Below are 25,836 nucleotides of genomic sequence, written 5' to 3'. Positions count from 1 at the left end.
TGATCAATGAATGGAGTATGACTTTGGGCCCTGAGCAATTTGCCTGTTGACTGTCTTTGACAGGGCATCCTGCATTCTGGTTAAATCTGAGTGGGTTTAGGAACCAACACCACCAAAGAAGTGCCCCACAGTGAAAGTGCAGGTAGCCTAGGATTGTGCTTTGTTCAGTAACTGCAAAAGCTTTTGTGCATATTGGGTAAGATTGGTGCCAATGACATCGTTTGATTAAATTAATTCTCAAGTGTTGGAAATTTGTTGGCTTTATTAATAGCTTCATTTGGTGTGTAGTTTCAGGCTTTGAGGTGTCTTGTATCTCACTTTTACCAAGACATGAAGTAAACTGATGTGTATATTCAAAGCTCTTTGCTTATTATTTCATAGGTCATATTCAGCTCTAGTACAAATAAGTAATTCTACTGATGTATGTGGGACAGCTGCACAAATCCAGGTCATTTGTGGCTTTGACCTTTTGTTCGATGCAGTCAAAGGATAAATACCAATCCCAATAAAATCCATGGAGTGTTGTGTAATAGTCATAGGGTGGCATGGGTTGGAAGGGATTTCAGGAGGCCATCTACTCTGGTGTTTTGTGTAAAGCTCTTTGACACTGGAACCCAGTTGCTTGGTGCTTTGTTCAGGGCTCCATTAGGGCTTTGGGTTTTGAAAAATCTCTTGAAGACAGACGTGACATTCAGTCTGGGTAACCTACTCTTGTGCTGAATATAGAAATACAATTTTGTTGTTTACTTCAGCACAATACTATGCTTACTTTAGGGAAGAAATATTTTATTGGTATTCATGATTAAAAATTTTGCATATCAAACTCATGCAAACCTTGTCAGATACCTAATATTTATGGGTTGGGTTTTTTTGTTCTTTTTTTTATTAATCAGCTACTGTGGTGCAGGTGAATGTAGGACTCAGTTTTCATGTTTACCTGTTCATATGGTGGTCATCTGCTTTTTGTCCTTATTGGTAGCACTTCTTAGGGTGTTCCCAACTGTGATTACTCAGAATTGCACACTCAGGGCAATAGTGTCAGCCCTGGTGTTTCCTGATGCTGTTAGAAGGCCATAATGCTTCTGAATTTGCAGAGTTACAGGGTTTAGATTCTGTGTATGCCTGGGGGTTTCTGCTGCTCAAAACCTGTTTCAAATGTTAGTATTTGTTACAGTGTCAGAAATGGTTTAGTTATTAGCAGAGTTGAGGAAGAGAGCTGCTTTATGAGAGTACTTCCATCATTCTCCTTTATGTTGAAACATCAAGGAAAGGAAGTTTTAAAGTACTGGAGTTGGGGCATCTTGCAGGAAACTCTAGAAGGGCACATGTCTTCTGTCAAATGTGCACAGTGGGAAGCTGCCACCTCTGCATTCTGTAAGCACTGCCCCTCAGCTGGGCATGTCTGTGCTCCTGCTGCATCACAGCCCTGTGCAGTGAGCTCTGTCTGGAATGGCTTTTCACCTTGCAGGGAGCTGTGTTGAGCAGCCTTCTGTCCAAGGCAGCTGGGGCTTCAAGCACGTGCCAGAATGCTCCTGTACATTGAATGTATATGCAAGATGAATAACCTTCCCCATCGCTGTTCTTCCTTCCTTACTCTGAGTGTATGGTGGGAGAATTATCCAGGCTGGCCTCACTGCTCATTTTCTTTAAATGCAGGACCTTTTCTGTTATCTGCTTGTGGAGTATTGTTTATGGGTAATTTGACCTTCCTTAGAAAACTAATCCACAACCAAAGAAGCTATGAATAATAAAATGTTAAATAAAAGTTACAGGTTCTCTTGGAAAAGAGATGTTTATGTGCCTACCATATACCTTGTACCCAGATGTAATTCAAATAATCCTGTCCAATTGGGTTATTTCATTCTTTACTTATATGAGAAAATGTGGTTTTTTTCTTGCCTGTTTTGTATCTCCTTTCCCATCGGTCTTTCAGGTAAAAAGACACCAAAACAGTATTAACAAATGGAGAAAAAAAAGAGCAAATACTCATGGTAAATTTATTTTTAGTTTCTCAAACAAATGAGTAATATAACTGAAGCAGGTTTTTTGAGTAAGACTCTTCATTTTGATTGTGAAGTTGTCAGTGCTTCTCAGAGGGTGGCTGTCTTGCCATAGATAAGGTGAGTCAAATGGCTGTGATACTCTTCTTTCACATGTCAGCATGGAAGAAAGTTGAACTGCTGAGGTTCACCATGGAGACTTGCCCAGCCAAGAAGTAGAGAAAGCTGGGCTACAAGGCAAGCTACAAGAGCTGCTCATGGCAGTTGGCCCCATCCAAGACTCTGGCTGCGACTCTTTATTTTCTTTCCCCTCACCCTGTTTGGAAACTTAGTCACCTAACAGGAAAGGCAAACAAAAACCTCAAAGATATTTAGTAGTATGCAAAGGCCTGCCAAGTCCTTTCTTCATCTTCCATCATGGCTGGATTCCTTGTGCTGCAGATGAACAGAAGCAGGAGTCCAGCTCCTGCCCTGCCCAGTAATCCAGACACTCTGGACCAGTGGTATAAAGTAGAAATATCACAGGAGCAGTACAAAAAGTAACCAGTTATACCAATTAAGCATTGGATTGTTTTCTGGCTTCAGCTTAGGAGTTGTCACGTTACAAGATTCCCAAAAGCAGCGTGTGGTCTGTCTCAGATAACAACGTGGTCTGCGACCTCTTGAACACCGAGATGGAATCGGATAAAGGTCCCGATGTGCAGCAGTATCATGGTGTTGCATCACACATTGCTTCTTCTGATGGCTTAGATAGGATCATTCTTCTGCAAGAGAAACACATTTATTTAGATCTGCCACATTTCTCACTTCAGTTCTCATGAAATTCAAGTTTGTTTTCAGGTTCTTCTAAACTTAGATACCAGGATTATGAAATTGAGAAAACTGCTGCTCTTTATAAATGTGCTACTAGGACCATTGTAATGAAAACAACATATTTCTGTGCAAACTGAAGTTCTATAATTTTGTATCATTTGGATTATTGAAGTACAACATACACACAAAAAGACCCTCTCAAGTACTTTGTTGCATTTCCTTCTAAATCTTTCAAAGAATTAAACGTAAAAGTTATAATTTCATTCTGACATTGTATATGTACGTCATCTTTAGTGTTTGATTAAAACACTGATCTGAATTAATAAGGAAATGTACAGTTGTAGCTCTAGAGCTGAATGTTCAGTTGAGAACAAATTTCAGTGCTGTCTTTGAAGATGTTCCTTGTAATTCCTTCTCTTGGAATGAGTTGAGGCCCATAATCTAACGTGATATGTATCCCTGTGGACCCCTATTCTTCCCCTGAATTTAAAATTTCTCCCAGTTGTGTTGTTCTAGTTGCCTCAGAGGCAGGCAGGGGTCCTGGGAGGAGCTGACACTGTTGTTTGTGTGAAGGCAGCAGAGGTGTGAACCAGCAGTGCAGCCTCTTCCCCTTGGCTGGATGCTGGAACACCTTGCAGTGCTTTACACTGTGCAGTTTCCAACGTGCCAACCTCTGGTTAAACATCTCCTCAGTGTAGGGAACCACAGTGGCCTCTGACCACACGGGCGTTCCTTGTGCCCAAGCACAAGAGCTCCTGGAGTGCTGCTCTTTTGCTTTGGCTCCGTCACCAAACCGTGCTGAGGAGACGCTTTGGGTTGTTTTTATTTCTTCCTCCCTTGCCCTACTCCAGTCTGGGCATTCCTGCTCGGCCCTCGGCAGCCCTGCTGCACCGCTGCCACCTGCTGGGAGACAGCCCTGGAATGGGAGCGAAAATGGGACACCCCTCTTTGGACACAGCCTCTGGGGACACCGCAGCAGCCCAAGCCTGAGAGGGTGGGAGGGTCGAGCTGGGTGTGCCAGGAAGGGCAGGAAAGAGCTGGTCCGGTACTGACAACGTCTGAGATAAACTGAGGAGCTGTACTGAGCATCTCCAAGGACTTGTTTAGACAAGCAGATAACTGAGCTCATCTGGGCAGTGTTTTACAATCAGAGTAGTGCAGAAACAGTTGATCTTATTTGTCTCCTGATGGGGAAAAAAATCTTAGTATTTTCAAGAGTCTGTCACAATGCTGTATGCAGATTTTCCCCTACAAAAATTATTTGCTGGATACCAGGTCTCTAATCAGAATTGAGAGTCTGAATGATTATAGTACTTATTCTTTTGTGTAGTTCTAGTTAAGTTGCTACTGTTTAATTTACCTAAAATTAAATTATACTCCAACATGAGTGTATTAAAATTTTTCAAGTGGCCCTAGCATGGATTCCATTATTGCTACATATATCTGTAAAATAAAGCAAAATGTTTGATCCTTCATCATCATGATTGCCTTCTTTTAACTTGACTAGTGGAACCCTTTGTCCCAATGATTTACGGAAGTACTCAAATTTTATAATATTTTAAAAAGAGGTTAGGATATGACAGATTTCCAGTCTCTTCCCTTCCTCATCCAGGAGCTGTGATCTTGTATTTTTCTGTACAAACTACACCTTCCTATCCTTTGTGTGCATGCCAAAGTCTGAGTTGCACTATTCTGTATAAGATTTAAGTTTTCCATGTTTCCGGCGTGCCCTCAGTAAATCAATGTATGTCTGAAGACTAGGGAATGTATTTAGAATATATCAATTGTCACATCTCAGACCTGTGCACTGTGCAGCTTAATACTGAGGCAACTGGACATGGGCAGATTTCTGCTGTGTTATTGGTGGCAGCTGCTCTCTTTGACTTGGAAGGGACAGTGCCTTATACCATAATAGCCAGAATGGGCTGCTTGGGTCATATATAGTACACAGCCAGAGTTTTCAGGGTGTTTTTTAGGTAACAACTTAGTTAAAAGTAGAGTTTGTCTTCACATGTACACAGTAAATGTCCTGGATACCTTGCTTTGAGTCTCATGCTCTTGTTAGACTCTACTGTCCATAGGATTATGATGTTTCATAATGCAGAAAGTTGCTTTCATAATATTGTTAGTTGCATATTAGATAAAATAGAAAGGTTTATCATATTTTAAGACTTCAAAAATGTTTTGTTCAGGTTGGTGTGACTTCCACAAATGGAGACTTGAAAGGATTTATAGATCAGAACCAGAGTCCAACAAAAGGTAAGAGAATTCTATTCAATACGTACATTAAGACTTAATTCACTGCATATGGTTGATTCACATCTGGGATACTCAGAATTTAAATGTCAAAAATATATTTCATACATCCCCTCTGGTTGTTGTATAATACCAACATGTAAGTGTCAGTTGCAAAGATGGGAAGGTCTTCAAAATTTCAGAGGGGGAAAGAAGGTGTAGTAAAAATAATAAGAGGATAAAGTAAGCCCTTTTTTTCATTCCTTGATGGTGAATAATATCCTGAATTTTTTTATTTCTACCCCACCCCTAAAGCTCCCTGATTCCGTTGTAGTCAAAATAACAAAGGCTAAGCATGATGTCATACTTCTAAATATTCTGCACAATTATATTTTGTCTTACCCTGTTTTATCTTAGCACTTCTAGATAAATCACTTTTAACTCAAAAACAATTCATGGTCATAACAGCTATGGTATTCCAGTAAAATAACCCCCTTATCTATATTAGAAAACTCAAGGATTTGTAGTTCAGGAAACATTCAATCAACCTTTGTCAGTAAATACTGGTTTGCTTTTATCTACTGCAATAAACCAATGTATATAGTAACAGGAAGGTGGATTTTTGACTCATGGCCATCAAACCTAAGTGATTGAAAAAAATGAGACAGTCAAAACAGAAAATGGCTGGAGCTACAGTATCTTCCTAGATTTCTAAACTTTGCAGAGCATGACAGACTGGTGGAGGCCTTTGAGAATTATTTATTGCACATTGGTGAGATAATTGCCCTTTGTTCTTCACTGTTTTGTGATTATTGTGTTGTGATGCTAGGGAAGAAGACTAAGTGCAGCATTTTCAAATAATTTCTGAAACAAGAAATGAATTTGTCCAAAAAATAACTGAATAACTTTGTAAAGTATGGATCATTACTGTTAGGAATATCCCAGTGACCTGTATCCCACTCTTTATCAGATTTTGCTTCTGGGATGATGGATGCATTATTACCTCCATTTTCGTATATTTTATAACATGTTATGATCTAATGATTTTTTTAATGTTGAGGTATAGTTAGAAATTGTTGCCATCTCTATTGAAATACAACATCTTGTTCTCAATGGATTGCTCCTCTTAGAGCATCAAATGTTCCATAAAAGCTGGGGAAACCTGTACAGATACAGCCAGTGTCTAAGCTGTCTCTTACTTTCAGTCTGAAGTATCCTTTACTTACTTCTTTTGGTGTATCTACTGTTGAACTCTGTAAATTAAGGAGGGGGGAAAAACTTCAAACAGGCATTCAGATCCACTGTCACTTAACAGGGCTTTGTGATCTTCCTAGTAAAGGCAGTTTGTTGGAGTTTTTTTAATATACATTATTTAAATTAAATAATTTGCTATAGTAAAAATAAAGGCAATTTATTGCTACATATCTGAGCCTATTTATAATGTGCTTTCATAGCATTCTTAGACTGAAGCATGATGGATTTATGATACGTTCAAGAACAAAGGAGAGAGGCCATTTGCTCTAATGAAGACCTTCTTGAAACCATCAGATCTCAAGGACTAAAAATTTTTGTTTAAAATAAAGTTACATTTTTCTTTTCTTTCTGGAGAGAAAATTGTGGTGTATATTTATTTGCCTGTAGCCCAAACAGTATTGCTTTAATGGAACATTTCAGATTCCGTGCTGAACCTTGAGCACACAGAAAATTATTTGCAAAATGTCTTCATTTTTATTAATGAACTCTGATCTTTTATTTTTCTATGAAATCTGTTGTGAAATTCTGGGTTTACGGGATCTAATTTTGAAAAATGCTGTTCTGCTCTACGTGAGCCACTGCCCTGTCCCTTTGCTCGGTGGCAGCAGCCTGGCTATTTGAGGGTGCTGTTTCAGACTGCATGAGCATGTCTTGAGACACCAAGTCAGCTGATGCTGTGTCTGTACTCACACAGATACTGCAGCCTCCCTCCACGGCTTTACCACCACGAGATAGAAAGTTTCCCCAACACAACCACTGTCTTTGTCTCACTAAAAATGCCTAATCAAAGTAGCTGATCACATGACCCTTGCACTTCAAAATGGATTTCTCTACTTTTCTTCCATTCACAGGCTTAGTTTTCAAAATCTCCTTTCTCCATGTTTTTCCCCTGAACCATCTGAGGGAGTTACTCTGTTGCTGCTGTTGCAGTCTTTGTTTGATCAGGCTCCGTTTGTCTTTCCCACCATTACCTTTAGTGTCCTTTACCTTCAGGGTCCATGCACAGCCTCTGGGTGTTTTCCTGCTGTATTTCACTACAGGAGAAGTTGATACAGACTGCTTAGGTATTGCAGTCTGATCTGTAATCTTAGACTACTGCTGTGTCACTTTTGCTGATTTTTAAATCTGAATTAATGTTACTACTAATGTAACTACTACTAACTAGTAACTAATGTTACTACTACTACTGAATTAATACTACTACTGAACTAGGCTGACGGGTTGGTTGGTTGATTTAGGAGTTCAGTTTTCTTATTATAGCTTGTTTCCTGTGTCTGTTAGTGAATATTGTCATCTTCTTGCTGCAGCTTTTTTTTCATTCAGGCTTTTTAGAATACTTTCAGCATTTATGTTTTTATCCCTTGTGTAGATGATGTCTAGGGGAAAAAAACATTTTGAATACCCAGTGTATCTAAATGCAATGCAAATTGACTAAGGAATTTGATGCTTTAAATGTGATGATTGCAGAATCAAAACATATGTATCCAAATGTGTAATCCTCATAAAAAGGCTAGCTGCCTAATTCTGAAGGGAGCCAGATTTTTTCCCTACATGTGCCTAGAAGAAATTTCACAGTGCTCAGCATAGCATTATCTCAAATGCTTTGTTTAGTGAACAGTTGTAGTTCAACAGACAATTCACTTCCCTACATGTGTTGCCTTTATCTCATAGGTAACAGGCTCTTTTGGCTGAAAGCCCCTCCGTTTGGAGCTTGTTCCTTCTGCTTGAAATGAATGCTCATTGGATCTTAGAGGGAATGCCACATGCAGATGGCTTTTGACTGATGGCCATGGTACTCACCTAAGGCCAGGGACTGCTTGTGCAAGGATCACCATTGGGTAAAACATTTCAGTAGCCCACGCAGCACAGTCAGGATATCTCCTTTCTGAAAGTCCTTTTCAGTTGGTTTTTGACATAGTAGATTCTTATTGTTGCAATCAAAAATGTTCAGCTGTGACAGGCTGGGCTGGCTGTACTTCATTTCCTTACCTGAAATTACTAGTGATTGAAATTATTCCTTTAGGAGACCTGCATTTTGATTTTTCCCAGACAGAAAAAATGGCTCTTATTCTCAGTGTTAATAAATTAATATTCTTGGGTTGCTGAATGGAAAAGAGATGCTTCCTCTCAAGTTTTGGAGAACATGGATGGGTGTTTGTAGCCTCGGGGATAGATCTGTATGTATGTGTCAGGTATTCTCCTAGTTTTCTATCATGGATTGTCCCTTTTGGGAGATACTCCTAGGAGGATTCATGCTAACAAGACTGGTGTGTTCCTGAGTGTCAACAGAACTTTGATGTCCAGTAAGGCTGATAGGAACTAAGAAACTGCATCCATCATTCAGGCAAAATCCTGGTTTAAGTGGCAAAATATGCTTGTGGAGTTGGCCCATTCTGTTAAAATGATTCAATAAAATAGTTCAAGTTGGTCCTTTAGCAGGTGTAGTTAGGTTTGTAAATGAGCTGGATAGTGGCAGCTCTGCTTCTGGTTTGGGGTAATTGCTGCAAGCTGTGATGAATTCAGCCTGTAGAGTTCATGATAAAAAGTTGCAGGTGAGGATTTAAAAGTTAATCTCTTTGGTAGATACTCCCAGTCACTAAGTTATGTGCTTGAAGTTTTGTAATCCTGTTCGCATCTCTTACAACAGTGGAAAATCAAACCGTTTTTCCGGTGATTCCAAGCAGAGGATGTGTCTGTGTCACCACTTGTCCCTGAGAGCCACCCCCTGCCCTGTGTTCATGTGCAGGGATGTGTGCAGCTGCCAGCGCTCCGTGCCAGCCTAGAGAGTCCCGAGGCTCCCTGGTCTGTTGGAGTCGCCTGGGTGTGAAACCCTGTGATAAAATCAAGATTTGCAATTGGGTATCACTTGAAAGCTCACGTTAGTGGTCGATGAGTCGCCATCAGCCCCTTCAGTTTGCAGGCACTGCCGTGCATAGAGTGGGACTGGGGCTGAAAGTGCCCAGGGAAATCCCGGGATACCGGCGTGCGTGCCCGGGGAGGACAGGCTGCCACGGGCGAGTGGGACTGGGCACTTCTGCTGCTGCTGGGGCCACAGGTACAGGATTCTTATCTTAAAACGTCTCATGTAGACTCACACAATGGTTTTGAGGAATCCTGCTGTCCTTTGTTACTGTATTCCCAGTTCCTATGAGTTTACTTGTTCTCTGTTTACTGCTGTGGAGGGAAAAGGGAGTCCAGCTCACAGAGCACCAATCCTGCAACAGGCTCCATGAGGGAGGAGCCATTAGTCATGTCATAGTTATAGAGAGCTTGTTTTGGGTGGGAATCTTCACTTCTAATACAACTCCACAATGAATTTCGTTTCAATGCATGTTTCTATTACACTGTACCTATCTTCTACTAAGTCCTGACAGGGCTGGTGTTCTAAAAACTTAATGCACAGGGCTGCTGTAATAGAAGTATTTCATTGTATGCTTGAAGAGATCTGCTAAAATGACCAAGACATCAGAAGCAATTATCCATAGGCCTGTGCCTGGTATTTTCTGATTCATACAGCTGTTAACTCCTGTAGATTTGTCTCAAATTGAAATTCAGTAAAAGACTGAAATTGTACGGTTCAGTGTAAGCCTGAAGTACGTTGAAAAGCTATCTGCCCCATTTTATTTTTTCTTTTCTACACATCTCTTTGATTTCATCTCTATGGAATTTTTAAAGTTAGGTTTGTAGCCCAGTAATTTTGTGCAATGCACAAATGAAGAAATGTACGAAGAAAATACTTGTGTACTAATAACATGATAACAATTCCATTTTTCTATATGCTTCTATAATACTGATCTTGGAGATAAGTAAATATCTTAGTGTAATAGAGGACCCTGAGGACACATCACATATGTTGTTGCAAAATGTCCTAATGGGCTGCTGATACCTCACAGCTCTGAGCTGGGGTTTTTGCCATCCATCTTCAAGCTGTAGGCTGTATTATTAAAAATGGCTGTTCATTGAGACACTTTTAAAGAGTGGGCATTTGTTTAGAGCTCTGAATATGAAATCCAAATTACCTGGTTTCTCTGGTGTTTTGTCTGAAAATTCAATGGCATTTTTTGTTGATGTATGCTTTGTGTATAGCTCCAGCTGGTTGGGCTGTGCTCCCCATCAGCCATGGTCTCCTTCAAACTGGCTGTGACAGATTCTATAGATTCTCCAGTTGACATTGTTTCTGGTTATCTTTGCAACTAAGCTGCAGATCTAACAGATTTAGTTATACAGGAAAAAAATCACTAAAATCTCTTTAGGTTTGTATTTGTATAGGAGTGCATGTTGTTTATGTGAAAGTAAGCTATTTAGGGTGACACATAATGATTTAAACTGAGTTTGGTGAGCTGCTTAGTGTGTGCATGTGAGCCAACATACATGTACATAAACATGAATAACTTTATCTGTGACTGCTTGAAGCTGAAGATCATTTAAACGGAATTTTTCTTTTTGTGCACCAGTAAAATTATTGTGCAAGTGCCAGGAAGAATAATAATTATGTAGTGATTATGTTTTTTTAAAATATGAAATTACATCAACACTACTTTCTCTCCCTGAGAAGCAACAATAGTGGTGACTGAAGGATGGAAAAAATGTATGTAGAAGCAAAGTGCTTTTGTTCTTAGAGAAACATACATATATCCACTGGCTCAGTCTGGGATGGCTTTCTGTGTATTGCAGTTAAAGCCTCCCTGTGAGAGTTTTAAGTGGGTTTCTTTCCCATGTGCTTGGTTTTCCATAGGTAAATGGGAATAATGACGCTGACCTCTTTTGTGCCTTGAAAGTACTGCTGAGAAACATTATATAAGAATTGAGTATTATCATACAAATCATTCCAGTTTGATCCATCTGTGCTGACCTTTTCCATCCATGCAGTGAGATTACCGTGACTCAAGGCTGATGGGTCTCATTGTGTTCAGCTTATCACTGTACTCACTGCTCTTGTGCCCCAGGACATAAATCAGTGTAATCTTTTTTGTCCCCAAATGATGGGTGTTATTAAGAGTTGGCATTTATTTAGAATTTGGTAATGTTTAAAGTCTTTGCAGTTGCTTTGTGATAGTATATATAGTTACTTTGATGATATTTCTGCTTGCAGTTGAATACAGAAATCTGTTGAATGTTTTGTTACATCTACTTCCTCCTAAATATAATAATATAATGATATAATAATAATATTTGAAGCAATTGAGGTTAATGAGCATCTGGACCATGATGCTGTTTGGAAAAAAAGAAAATGGTAGCGAGGAATATTTTATTTGTAATTGATGAAACTTTCTGTTTACTATTTCTTCAACTGCTGACAAACACCTCTTACTGTGAAAAATTTGTTTGTTCATTCTTTTTGGCCACTGTGGTTAAGAAGTACCTCACTCATAAAAACAAACTGGTTCTTTTTCATCCTATTTGTATTTAAAAATCTACACATTCATGTATTTATATTTGCCAGTAGTGAAAATTAAAAGTAAGAACAAGGGCAGGGAAACTTTTATTTGAAAACTTGGTCAACTCCTAAGATTGTTTTGACAATACTGCTGCCAAATGAGGGATTTGTGTGGGGATTAGAAGATGAAAATCTTTTTTATTGACAGTAACTCTAGCCAAAAAGGCATTTAAGCACACACCATGTGTAAGCAAATGCCTTTTTAAAATCAAGATCAAGTCATTTGAATGGCCCTTGTATTTGCTGAAGTTACCCCAATGGTGCCCATGTTCCTTTATCCAGGGAGCCTTGCAAATGAAGGCACAGGGCAGCAGTAGCTGCTGTTTAGTGGTTTATTAGTGGCTTTTCCAGGGCTGCTCAGTAATCTGCTCAGTAAATCTGGTGGATTTGTGTGGCTTTGGCCATGGGTCTGCTTGTGTGTGAGGGAAGTGCATCCACAGAAATGTTCCAAGCCATCACGGGTGGGTCCCGTGGATCCCAGTCTGAGTGGGCTGTGTGCCCCGTGCTGGATGCGCTGGGTGGCCGTGTGCTTTGGCTGTGCTGCTGTGCTCATTGTGCAGTGCTGGGGGCCCCACATGGCCACTGTGGCAGAGACAAACACGACAGCCCAGTGCCTCTTGCAGCCTGGGAAGGGCAGCTGGAGACAACTCTGTGGTGTAGCCCTGTGGTAAAAGAGCTGGGAGCCAAAACCGGCATTTCACAATTTTACTGCACTTGGCCATGTGACCTTAATGCTGTCAGCACCAGAGAAAGTCATTTATTTCTTTTCCCTGGTAAGAAAAGGGACAAGGAGAAATAGTATGAGAGCTGATCTTGGAGATAATGGGGTCAAAAGTTGCAACAGAAAAGAGGAAAACTTCAGCAGTACTGGGAAGTGACACATCATTGATGGCGACAGCCTGGAATAAGGGAGAGACTAGGTTTTGACGGAATATGCTGGCACAGCTTGGGAAATCCTAGGCAAAATCCTCTAGCAAAAGTAAAACTGTCAAATGAGAAAACTATTTTGAGCTCAGCATGGGAACATAGTGTATGTAAATCATGAATTACTGTCTTGTGCTCTCTGGCACTACCTCACAGAAGATGTTTCATAACAGAGCAAAGATTTACTGGGGGGGTGAGTTTACAAATGTGGGAGATTGATATTTGTTTTTCTAGGTGACTTACATGACCAAATAATTTATTAATTTTATTGAGCAGAGATGTAAGCTGCTTCTGAAGATGTTTTTACATACAGATTTGCGTTTTGGAAAATTAATATTAAGTAGTAGTATTACTCCAGATGCCAAAAGAATCTACACAGAACATTAGAGCATCCTAGTCTAAATTTGTTTTTATTTCTCATATATTTGTTGAATATTTCTTATGAAAGTGGGACTGCATAAATCTACATCTTTCCCACGTTAGTGCTGTAACTACAGAAGATCTTTTTTTCTCTCAGTTGTGTTGATTCTGCTTCCTGTTGCAGAGAAGTTATTTTGTTGAATTTATAATTTTTCAGTAACCTCACGGAAAACACAGATATACTAAAATAAAGTGTAAAGAAAGAGACCAAGTGAGAAAAGAAACTTGGGCAGTGAACAGCTGATGTGAGAAAAGACAGGGGAACAGGGATGAGTAACACCACTGAGTCAGCTTGGGCCATGTGGGCTAAGCCGAGTGTTGGCTGGCTCCTGGGGGAGGAGGGCTGGTGCTTGTGCTGCTCTGAAGGGACCTGTCACCTCAGATGCCTTCAGCTGCTGTCTGCAGTGCCAGAGAACATTAGTAGCTCTCCAGGAACCAATCCTTGTCCTCATGACCCCAGCTAGACCCAGGCTGACTCTGGACTGCCAGGCAGTGGCAGCTCTTCCTCATATTTGGTTGTGCCTCAGACCCATCGTTCCCCACGCTGGATCAGGCTGTGTAGGAACGTGGCCAGGGTTTGATCAGTTCCCAGCTCTCCTGCTTTGAAGCTGTCACAGAGAAAGGAGCTGCTGCCACCACAGTGTCTGTGGGTAAGCCAATGTGCTCAGGGCTCTGAGAGGCTTGTGCACAACAGCAGTGCTCCTGCAACAGTTTTGATTTAAACATTAATTCCAAATAATCGAGATACAAGATGCAATTTGGGATAGAGGAGGAGCAGCAGTATTTTGGGGCTGTCAGCACAGAGCTGCCCTTCTCTGTGGAAGACAGGATGACTTTGATCCATAAGCAATTTGGGATTACAAAGATGATAAACATCTTGGGATGAGAACATGCTGTGTTGGAGATGGCATGGGAGACTTTATTGTGACATCCAGCTGCCTGCTCTGTGACTTTAGGTGAATTGTAAAGGCATCACTTAGTCCATACAGTGGCAGGCTGTGGTTGGCTTACATCAGCAATGACTCTGAAACACTCTGGGACAGTCAGATGAGGAATGGTCAAGGCTTTGAAGGTTTATTTATGGATGCATATTTTGTACACATGATTATGATGATAAGTTGGATTTTGTATGTTGGCTTCTTTTAGAAGTATTCTCGTGAAGAAGTATTCTCATTCCTCTAATGCTGAGAAATGTCAGGCTATGTGCTCTTTGTCTAAAGCAAGAATAATTTTTCTCTGGAAATAAAATACATGCAGTTTTCAAAGTAAAAGAGTGAAGGTGGAGTTTTGTGAAGTGCCCTTGTGATTCCCAAGTGTTAGAGTGGTGTGAGAATTTGCGAAGTGTTTTTCACAGGTTACTAAGGAAGTAATTTCAAACTCTCCCACTCTTTTTAGGTAATATTTCAGTAATCGCATTGCCAGTTTCCAGCACCAACTCTCCGACTAAGATATTGCCAAAAACGTTGGGACCAATCAATGTGAATGTTGGACCCCAAATGGTAAGTTTTGCAACCCCAGTAATGCCGGCTTGTGTAACTGGCTGTGACTTCCTGGTGGTGTAAGAGAGGAACAGGCGAGGAACTTGCTGCCTCCTGCCTCAGCCACAAAGTGCCCCACCTGGATGGGAGGGTGGTGACCTGAGGGCACAGCAGGCCTGGCATGCCAGGACTGCCACTCCCAGCAACTTGGATGTGCCCTTAGGGGGTACCTAACTTCCTGGCTTTAAGTGGAAATTGAAACAGCTTTACCAGCTGACATTTCAACTATTACTCAAAAGTGTATTAAGAAAAATCCCTCATTTTTGATCCTCTTTGAATGTTTTACGTCATGTTCTCACCAGTAAATCTCCAGCATTGTCAGAGAGTGTCTTTGATGTGTTTGTAAAATTTCTAAACTTGTTGAAACTACTCTTCTTAAAACTCTCTTTTCCTGTCCATGACAACTGTATAAGTATATTGATGTTCCAGGGATTTTGGATGTAGTTTTGAGAAAAAATTTAGATTTTCTAGTGGCCAGAGAGCTAGATAGGCAATACTCCAAACGGTTCTAGTAACCTGGTACCTCCTTGCCAAGCACTTAGCCTGAGTACAGAACAATTTGATGTGTTTTATAAAAATGATGTTGGGCCTTTTTCACATGAGCAGTGTCTTTTGCTCTTCGGGGCGTTTGTCCCGCTGGGCAGAGGGGCACACACACCACAGCCACCCCCGTGGCCCTCCCTGCTCGCAGAGCTCTGCCCGCAGCCCTGGCCAGGGGCTGCCAGCTCAGCACTGCAGTGCCCATGTCTCGCTGCAGCCTGTGCCCTGTGCCCCTGCACTGGAACCGTTCTGACACCGAGGATGTGTCCTGGCAGTGCAATAAATAGCCCACAGCAGGGAGCGCACTCACTTCATGCGGGTCCTACTCCTGTGACTGGCTTCTCAAGCCCTGCTTTTGGTTTCAATGAGCCCTGCTTGCAGTTTAGCTTCTATAGCAGGTAGAAGTTGCAAAAGCTACTGTGTGATGTGAGACGCACAGTTTTTCTCTTTTTCTGTTTATTTTTTATTCTGCTGCTTTGCAAGGATAGAGCTATATCAGAAAACATTTTCTTAATAGATAGCCATTAACATAGGCTTTCTAAGACACCCAGCATACAGCTGTGTTGTGCCAGGCTGTTTAAAAGTGAATGCTCACGAGCTCTCAGTCGTAGCAATGTTAGCGCTCCCTCAGCATCTGTCTGTGTCAGCAACACCCTGCTTGATTAATTAATTAATTGAGGCCTTATTTACCCGCTGTGGGTTCCAGCCGCGGGGCTGTGCCGTGGGCCGGGGCCGTGGCTCCGTGTCTCGGTGCGGCTGCAGGAGCGGCCGGGTGCCGCTAGATGGCGGCGCGGGCCGGGCCGTCACTCGCCCCGGGCCATTGGCACCTGCCGGCCGCGGCCGCGCTCCTGTCACCGAGCTCCAAAACACAAATCAGCCCTTGACACCTTCCTGCCGCAGCCGGCAGGTGACAGAAGTGACACCTCTCCTTGTGCCTGCCCTCGATAGGTAAAGCCAGGCACCTTTGGTTCACCAGTGTCAACCAGGAAATAAATACACAACCTGTACCTGTGTTTTGGTTTCTCTAAAATTCTGTTTTCCCTTGGTTCTGTCAAGCTGTACATTTGCAAACAATAAGTGAGATAAATTTATGTCTTTAAGACAAAAAAGACATGTATATAGTCTTAATGTGGTGCCAGGGGAGATGTGAAGTAATGCTCAATGAGCTAAGGAAATGGGGAATTCTTCACATACCATTTTTCTACTTGTCGAAAAAGAATAATGATGGATTCCAAACGAGTGCTGTATACTTATCTGTAGTTTGTATGTATATGCATATATATATATACACTTGCAGTACCTATATATTTGCTGTATACTTACAGTATATATTTGCAACAGTTAGTTATCAGAGTACCTTGGGATGCTTACACAGGGGTCGGATAAGTTAAATAGTAAAGGAAACTACAAAGCTTAGTACAGTCACTACTCAAAATGTCATAAATGAATGGAGTAAGGTAAAACAAAGTTTTAAAAAATTACATAAGGTATAAGAGTAAAAAGCACTGTCCAGTAAGCTTTGATATGCATCTTACCATAATGAAATAAAAATAATTAAGTTTGTTTTATTTTAAAGATTAGCTAATCAATACTGTTTCATTTTAAAATATTATTTAAATTATTCTGGTGACCTACTTTGGAAAATTAACTTGGATGTGATTTAAAAGTCGAGACTGGGTGGGTTGGTGTTAACCAGTGTACCTACAATTTCACCAGGTTTGCGTAAATGTAAATTCTGTCTATACTGTAAAGACTTCACATTGAATTCTGTAGGTACAGTTAGTTGCCAGGGTGCCTTGAGATCTTGTGAATGCTAGAAACTACAGGGAATGCTTTGCCTGCAGCTCACATTGTCTTTTGTATAGACAATTACAAGAGACAAATCCACTGGAAAGAAAGAAGGCTGTATTGATTACATTGATCAAGAAGTTGGTTAGATATAGTCATGAAAAAACAATTGGACGTCTATAGGTGCAGATCCTATCTGCCATGGCTAGGAATTCCTTGGAATCATTTGTCTGGTTCTTGTCCATATGAATAATACAATAATATGGTACAATTAACAGGAAACTTAGCGGTGCTGTAATGGCTTTGCTGTATAAAGATCTTCTGATGCCATCTCTTGTATATATTATGACTGCTTCTGGTACAGAATTATTATTACTTTTCTTAGTGCAATGCTTAGTATGAATTTTGGGCTGTAGTAACCCCTGTTTTCTTAAGAGAGCTGTGTTTTTTATTGCTAAATTTTACAGATCATAAGCACACCACAAAGACTGACCAGTTCAGGGAGTGTTCTGATTGGGAGTCCATATAACCCAGCTCCAACGATGGTCACACAGACACACATAACAGAAGCTTCCGGCTGGGTCCCAGGGTAAGGCTTTTGTCTCATTTAAACATGTCTGAGCATCTGTTCTGATCTTTTCCATTATTTATACAGTTGGATCTATATGCTGACTTACAGATTCTAGTTCTTGCACAACTAAATGGAGTATGGCATGTGCTTTTCAGATTGGGAGGCACTTCTGATGTTTGGAGCATATGAACACAAATTACAAGCACCAGTCACTTCACTGTCTGCTTTAATTGTGGTTTCTGACAGTATCTGTGAAAATGGAGAGTCACAATGACTCCTGTTAAAAGAAGCCTTTGTTTTTTCCATAAGTTCATGGTATATTCATGTAGCACTGCTATTGAGCACAGCAGCAGGTGCCTACAGGGGGAGAGACTGTCAAAAATTCTTCAACAGGCGTTTAAGAATAAACTCTAATAGGAAACTTTGTATATAATCTCTGAGGTATTTTTATTACTATTCTATATTAACAGCAGGTTTCAAGGGTTCTGAGGTGCTCCAGCCAAACATGACTTTATCTCTTCTGAATTAATCTGGTCTTTACAGTGTTTCTTGGCATTTTGTTTTAATATCAGTACTGCTGAGCCTCTGAAAAAGTAATGTATTTCTGCATCTAGATTAATTTTTGCAATCAGTGATGAATGTCAGTATTACCTTTTCAACAACAGAGGTGGGAGATGGAGCATCTAGGAAAGAACAGAAATGAGAGTACAGCGTCTGTACCTTGACTTTCTCCATTTTACTCTGTAAGCAAGGTCTGTCATAAGTTGTACTTCCCAATTACTGTATTCCCCCCCAGAGAGTCAATAAACTGCAGACCCAGTTCTGATTTTATTGGAGAACGGAGTTGTCAAAGATTACTTTCATTCTGCAAATTTTGTGAAATGTGGAGGTAAGGCAGACATTCTTTCAGCACCCAGAAGAGGGGAAAACTCTACTGTGTGGTCACAGCTTGCTAAACCAAAGAATCAACACGCCTCGCTTTCCAAAGTGCCATCCAGTGGTGGGGATTCCCAGAGCAGCCTCGTGGCACTGCATCAACCACCACCACCAAGAAGCACCATCCTTCTGTTTGTGTGCTGTCCAAGTAGAGACACAGGATTTTCAATGAGTTTTATCTCTTGCTTCATCCATAAAAAGGCTCGAGATGACTCCAGACAGACTAGTCAATAGTGATCCGTGCACAAGTCCACACAATAGGCCATGCTTTCATTTGAGGAGCAGAGCTAAGGAAGGATCTTTGGTGTTCCTGAACTGAGGTAGTGAGCCCTTGCTGAAGACACTTCAGGATACTGCTTGCTTTACCCATTGTTTACTCCACAGACTCCAAATTCTTTCCAAACTGAGAGGAGCACGTTCACTGGGAGGGGTTGGCACAGGTCTGGCAGCCTGGTGTGCAGAGCAGGGCACAGCTCTCCCCCACTGTGGCTCCAGGCCCGTGCCCAGGGCAGCCCCCAGTCCTGGCTGCTCAGCCCCCAGGTAAGCACCATGGACAGAAATGCCCGTGGTGCTGCCCAGGGAGAGGCCTGGTTGTGCATTCTGGATCACATAACCAAAGTGTGCTGGCTTTCAAGCACAGATTTTCAAACCCATCATTTTTACTCACTTTCCTCCCCAGCAGTTGTGTAAGTCTGTGCTGGGAGCCCTGCTTTGGAAAGCACGGGGAGACATTTCCCAGCTCAGCACAGCTCTCGGCCACTGCCTGGGTCGCTGCAGCAGGAAAAGGCAGGTCTGGAAAGCAGCTCGTGCTTGCTGTGGGGAATAAACAGGATGATAAGGAATGGCCAGTGATTGCAGACTGCTGCTGCTGCTGTTCAAAATTCATGGCAGCTGCTTCTGCAGAATCTGTCTTCAGCTCTGTATGCATCAGCTCTAACAGGACCAGTGTTTTAGCTTGGGGTTTCATTTAAAGATTCCTGAATGTTCACTGGCTTGAAAATATAGGATATATCTTATGCACTGTTTAAAGACATTTTTCTTTCACGTGGAGGAATTTTAAATAGGCATTTTCAAAGGAGACCAGCTTCTCCTTTTTAGCCTTGCTGCTAGCTCACACCAGCACTTCCTGTAGTTCCAGGTGAAGTGACTTCCCTCAATTCCTATGGGCAAAACACGCTAAAATTGGGAATGGAATTTGTCTGGCACTGAGCTCCGACTACTTCCTCCTCAAGTCCTAACTACCTTCCCTCAAATTTTATCTAGCTCTGTGTGTTGTATTTTTCCCTTTCAGTAAACATGTAAGAGCAAACACTAGAACCAGCTAGGCCCCATATACAGTGATTTTAGTTGGTCTACAGATAAAATGTTATTTTCAACTTAAGTTTGAATTGTCTTGTCTTAGGGAGCGAAAACGGACTCAAGAAATTATAGAGTCAGATTTTTCAGAAAGGTGAGTGTTACTGAACGTGTATTTTATGTATAGAGTCATACCTGGTTTACTTCAGATTTGCCTTTCAGAAAGACAGCTGTCCAGTTCCTGCTTTCAGCAGTTTTCACTCCTTCACATCAAAGCTGTATTGGGTTTTTTTCAGTCTGCTGGTGTTCCTTTTTGTTTCTTTTACCTATATTTGTTTTGTTTTTAAGTACATTCACAATTTTGAAAACCATCCTTGTTTTCTTTAATAGTTTCTTTAGCTTTTTACTGCTGACGGGAGCCCTTTTTTTTGTAGAATAACAGCTCTCCCTAGAACACATTGTCAAATTAAACCATGAGACTAAGGAAAAAAAATAAAAAGAACAAAACCAACACAGCTGAACTTTTTAAAGGCTTCTATTGAATTACACATCCAGATCTAGTTTGTGTGATAAAAACAACTGCTCCTAGTTTTTTCTATTACCATTACCTAAACTCTTGCTTTTCTGGAAGAAGGGCAATGGGAAATGATCCTGACAGTTCGCCAGTTCTTAATTTGGCACCTTAAAACCCAATGAATATGTATTTACTCTACAAAAGAGATTCTTGTGTCTATTCTATGATGGACACATAGAATAGATGTATATATACATATACATGCTATGATGTATGTATATGGATATATTCTATGATGGACACACCTTAATTCCCCTAATGACCAAGTTTATTGGTCTTGCTGTATTTTAAATAGGGATGTCTGAGTCTTTCTGTTTTAGGCACACACATGAGAGGTCCCCATAAGCGTGGCTTCCAGACACATAAGCACCCTGAGAGATTTTCCTCTTTTTTTGGTTGTTATTTTGTGAGACTACGTGGAGACAAATTGCAAATCCATTTTAAGCATCTTCCTGGCAGCATGTGTTCAAATGCTGTCAATTGGGCATTTGAAGGAAGGGGAAGGGGCTTGCACTTTTTTGTCAACTTGTAAAAAACAAGAAACTGATGCAAAAGTTTAGATAGTCCAGATTTCTGTTGCAAAAGGTAGACCTTTTGCTGTGTGACAGTTACATTCAATGTATTAAAATAATACTTTTCTCTTTTCAGTAAGAGAAGCAAGAAAGGAGATAAAAATGGGAAGGGTCTGAGGCATTTTTCGATGAAAGTTTGTGAAAAAGTTCAACGTAAAGGAACAACTTCATACAACGAAGTCGCTGATGAGCTCGTATCAGAATTCACAAATTCCAACAGCCACCTAGCAACAGATTCAGTAAGCAAATAGGTGTTGAATTGTGTTATACCAATATACAAATTTGTCTGTTTTATCATAGAATTCTGTCCTGCTACAGTCCATACTCTCCTTCGCTTAACTAGTTCTCAAATAGAAAGACTTACCCTTTGAAATCTAAAAATAGAGAATTAAGATGAAAAATTGAATTCCCTCTGAATTATAAATAAAGTAGAGGAAACCACCAAAATAACTAAGTTTAAGAAAAGGCTACTCTTGTGTATGTGTTCTTGTCAGGCTTTTCAGCTGTGCCAGACTTACCATGATGGAATTCCCTGCAGAGATGCAGAGGAAGGCCTGAAGCTTCCATTTGCAACCAAGCATGCTCATGTGGTATCCAAGGATTGTGGTTTAACACTGCGCTGACCAGAACTGCCATTTTGGCATTTGGTCTTCTCCATGTCTATGGAGGATGTGTTCAATTGCTTTTCCTTTTTCAATTCAATTATTTTGTTTTAATTAGTGTTGTATTGTTTTCTTAGCAGGCTTATGATCAGAAAAATATTAGACGGAGAGTTTATGATGCCCTCAATGTCCTGATGGCAATGAACATCATTTCAAAGGAGAAGAAGGAAATTCGATGGATTGGCCTTCCTACAAACTCAGCTCAGGAATGTCAGAATCTAGAGGTAAAGGGAGGTACATGGGAAATTCCGTTTTGTTCACATGTTGTGATAATGGAGTTGCTCTTCTTTCTCAATTTGAAGCTGATTGGTTTTGACGCTTGTGCACTATGAAAATGCAAATTCTGATATTGGAGTAAACTGAAAAAATATGTTTGTGTGTGCTTACTTCAGTTTCATTTAGTATACATTACATTTATTTTTTTAAAAAAGCCAAGCTCAAAAATGGACATTGATTACATCAGGGATTATTTTTAATCTTAAAGTCTGTAGTACTTTGAATTAACTAGAAGAAAGTCAAAAGAATTTATAGTTCAGTTATGATCACAAAATAGTTTACATTTAAAATTAGATCAATTCTCTATTAATGTCTGTACTTGGAAATATAATTCAAAGGAAATTGAATTGAAAAATAATTCCTGCTGGAATGTCAAATACTAGTTATGAACTGCCAGAGAAAGCAAAAAGAAGTTTTATTTATCAGTTATTTCCATTATTTTTTCAGCAGATTTCCATTATATTTTCAGCAGGCTAAGAGTTACAGTGTTTTTGCAGGGATGCCAGAATTTATATGCACAAATGTTGCCTGTCCTTGAGGCCAAATGTGCTATAAATAAAAAGCACAAGTCACTGTATTTACTGCAGCGTGCTGTAATGGTCGTCTACAAATACATCTCAGTTTGTGACACTTGGGCATTAGGTATCTTAAAAGATGGGTGGATGCCTCTCCAGTACAGAACAGTTCTTGTGCAGGGTCATTGCAGCAACTTGAAAAATACATCCACGCAAGGAGAATGCATGTGTTCAATCATTATGCTCCAGGATGTTTTTTTAAATTCTGGATAAATCTACATTTTGCATGCATTAATGTGAATGCATTGTCTCCAGTATAGATTTATTGCTACAAATATGGAAATTTAATTTCATTGTCTCATTTTCAATGATGATATGCAATTCACTGTTTCAGGCTCTAATTACACATGCACAAAATGGAAGCCAGACATATTTTTCAAAAAATGTTGCTTCCTCTGACATAATAGAAAAGAATGCAAAACAAAGCTGCATTTTCATGGTGTGAAAATCAGAATTAATTTTGCTTTTAAAGCTGTATAAAGTGACAACTGTTCTTACAGCGTAAATCCCTAATAAGATTACCAATACAAAAATCAGTGCAAAGGAGCTTGTTATAAAGAAACCATGCCTGAATGATATCTGCACTGCTTACTGGTTTGAAGAGTCTCAGCATAGAAAGCCATTTAAAAAATGCATTTTAAACATTAGTGTGTGAGGAGGGAGCTGCCACAAAGCAGCTTTGTAAATAAGATAGAGGAGTTTGGGCCAGCTAAGTTTTAAAAGACCACATCATTTAGTTTCAGCACATGAATGAAAAGGTAATTGAAGAGTTTAGTATTTTGGGGAGCCAGAGATGCAGTGCTGGCACCAAGAGGATGATGAGCAAAAACCCCTTTCAGCCCCAATGATTGCTGTCCAGTTCTTCAGCATAGGCTGTACCTGCAGGGTCAGTGCTGCCCTGTCCCAGCTCTGCGTGTCCTGGGTACAGCAGCTTGGCCACATCAGTAACTAAACTGCTGCAAGAGCTGTGCTCCTGTAGGAAATGTTACCTCTTACCCCTTTTTGTTGCTGCAGTCCTGTCAGTTTAATCAGATCCCAAACAAAAAGTGGAGGTCACTGGTAGGACAGAGGTGATCATAAGCCCAGCCTCCATATATTTACGACTAGTAGCTTGCAGCTAGGAGAACAGTGGGACATGCACAATTCCAAAAGAGTGGAGGGCAGAATGGGAAAAAAAAACCCAAAACATCCCCTTGAGCAAGTGTTTGATTTGGTGCCAAATGTCACTCAGTGCAAGACAGAAGAGGCAGAATGGGGGGGGACATAATAGTCTCTTGTAATAATTAAATCCTTACTGGAGTTAAAATTGTTGACAAAGAAAGACATTCCAGTCTGCCAGACCTGTTTAACAGAGAAACTCTTATGCCGATGCAATTTGCCCCCATTTACGAAGAAAGCCAGTTGGGTTTGGCACAAAGGAATGGACAAGGTAACTGAGTATCTTCATGTATTTACATTTATCTTTTAAGATAGAAAAACAGAAGCGGATTGAAAGGATAAAACAGAAGAGAGCCCAACTGCAAGAACTTCTACTGCAGGTATATTTGATTTCAGTTTTTTTCCCCATAAATGAAAATATCAAGAGCAAATCCAGCATGTTAGACCTTCTGAAGTTCTTTCTTAATTTTAGATTTAGCTAACAGCTGTGACATACTGAGGAGAAAAGTTTGAGCCCTGTGACCTTTCTGGATTCTAGTAGGGGAACTTCTTGCCAACACTTTGTGGTTCAGTTTTGCCTGCTGTAAACCAGCACACTCCATCTGTGTGACACAAGCTTTCCTAAGTGTTCTGCTGAAGCTTTACCAACCTCAGTGGGAATGGGAACAACTCACAAGTCCCCTTTGTTGATTCTAAGTTCCCCCAGAGCTACCCTGAGTCATTCTTGAAATTTTCTCTTTGACCTAATCTATGAAGTTCACAACAAAACTTGTAGAAATATGTGCAGAATCGTTTTGGGGGATATAGACATTACTGGATCATAAGAGTGGAAGGCTGGCAAATCCAACACCTTTACTTTTTGTCACACACCTTTGAGATGACTTTTTGGCTTTAATTGCTGAAATACATTTCAAATGCATCTTGTTTATAAAGTAACATTTTATAAATATAGTTACGAGCATTCCTTAGCATTTTATTCTGTGCAGACTTCTAGTCATTTAAATGTAATCAAACAATTTTCTGAGATTACAGGCAATAAGGGTGTATTTGTTCCTGCTTCAACTACACTGATAAAATTTTCATGTACTTTATATTCACTGAAACTTTCAAATAGCTGATGCTTTGTCTCTGTTCATCACCAAAAGCTGTTTTCTCTACTTAGGGTACAATTGAGATTATCTGTGTCTGACCCAGTACATCAGCAGTTTCTCCAACAGTAACATAAAATTACACTGGTGAAAATAAGGCAACTCAGGCCTTCTTAGCTTTTAGTCGAAATATTGACAGAGTTGATTCTCTTACTGTCCACAACTGTCATTATTGCCCTGATTGTATGGATTGCCAAAGGGTTTACCAGTCCTTTGGAATTCTGGCTATCCATATTTTTCGCCTTAAATGGAATAAGCAATGCCTCAGGTGGGTAAGTACACTGACTTCCATCCCCTCAAATAACATATCCTAAACCCACACATTCTCATACATGTGTAGTCAGATATAAGAAACCCAGCACCTGCTTAATAACTTCCAGAGGAGAATTTCCAAACTAATTCTTTTGAGAGAGAGGTGATGGATGAGAAGGGCAAGAGAATAAAATACAGATATAGGAAGTAGTGGAATTTTTGTTTCAGTGTAACTATCTCCTACCCTGAGATAATTACACATAAAAAGGACTAGAGAAGACCTCTGACTCCAGAGCCTTTTCAAAGGGATTGGGGAAGCATTCTCCAGCAAGACTTACTGCTCCTTTCTTGTTTCTTCTGCAGGGAGTGCAAGGGGGGGACAGAGTCAATAGTATATGTGTGCAAAAATTGAGTTTAACTTCTGCTGGTGAACTTCACTAGTGCCAAGAGAAAGGCCACAACTAACTTTTTGACAAAAAATTACTAAAGGTATTGAGAGTTGGTAAATAAGACCTATGAGGTTTCATTTCCTGGAAACAATGATGTCTGCTCATTTATCGTCAGTGATCATTTTTTATTTCTTTTGTTTTACAGCAAATAGCATTTAAAAACTTGGTACAAAGAAATCAGCAAAATGAACAGCAAAATCAAGGCCCTCCATCGTTCACGTCCACAATACAGCTGCCTTTCTTAATAGTCAACACTAGCAAAAGAACAATTATAGACTGCAGCATATCAAGTGATAAGTGAGTCTTTATGGAATTAATTTTTATAATTTTATTTTATTTGTGGACTGTAACTTTTCCTCAAACAATTGAGGGAAATTTTTCTAGTTTACTAGAAGTAATTACTGTATTTACATTTGCA

General features: G+C 40.2%; 1 protein-coding gene across 5 annotated transcripts in view; it reads left to right on the top strand.

The window, feature by feature from the left end:
* The window catches only part of TFDP2 (transcription factor Dp-2), a 58,750-nt gene that overhangs the window by 17,117 nt on the left and 15,797 nt on the right, over positions 1-25,836 (top strand). For 2 of the 5 annotated variants that reach the window (XM_088170789.1, XM_014877892.2), the window contains exons 3-10: positions 5,006-5,072; positions 14,479-14,582; positions 17,417-17,538; positions 19,859-19,906; positions 20,975-21,137; positions 21,638-21,784; positions 23,881-23,949; positions 25,564-25,715. In XM_088170789.1, the coding sequence (XP_088026915.1) occupies positions 5,006-5,072; positions 14,479-14,582; positions 17,417-17,538; positions 19,859-19,906; positions 20,975-21,137; positions 21,638-21,784; positions 23,881-23,949; positions 25,564-25,715 (872 nt within the window). The remainder of the gene's footprint in view (positions 1-5,005; positions 5,073-14,478; positions 14,583-17,416; positions 17,539-19,858; positions 19,907-20,974; positions 21,138-21,637; positions 21,785-23,880; positions 23,950-25,563; positions 25,716-25,836) is intronic. The other 3 variants (XM_014877893.2, XM_014877895.2, XM_088170790.1) reach the window with 3 other exon arrangements.

The sequence above is a fragment of the Sturnus vulgaris genome, chromosome 10 (assembly GCF_052056855.1).
Source record: "Sturnus vulgaris isolate bStuVul1 chromosome 10, bStuVul1.hap1, whole genome shotgun sequence".
NCBI classification, from domain to species: Eukaryota; Metazoa; Chordata; class Aves; order Passeriformes; family Sturnidae; genus Sturnus; species Sturnus vulgaris.
Note: the sequence above shows the minus strand (reverse complement) of the source record. Positions and strands in the feature narration are given on the sequence as shown.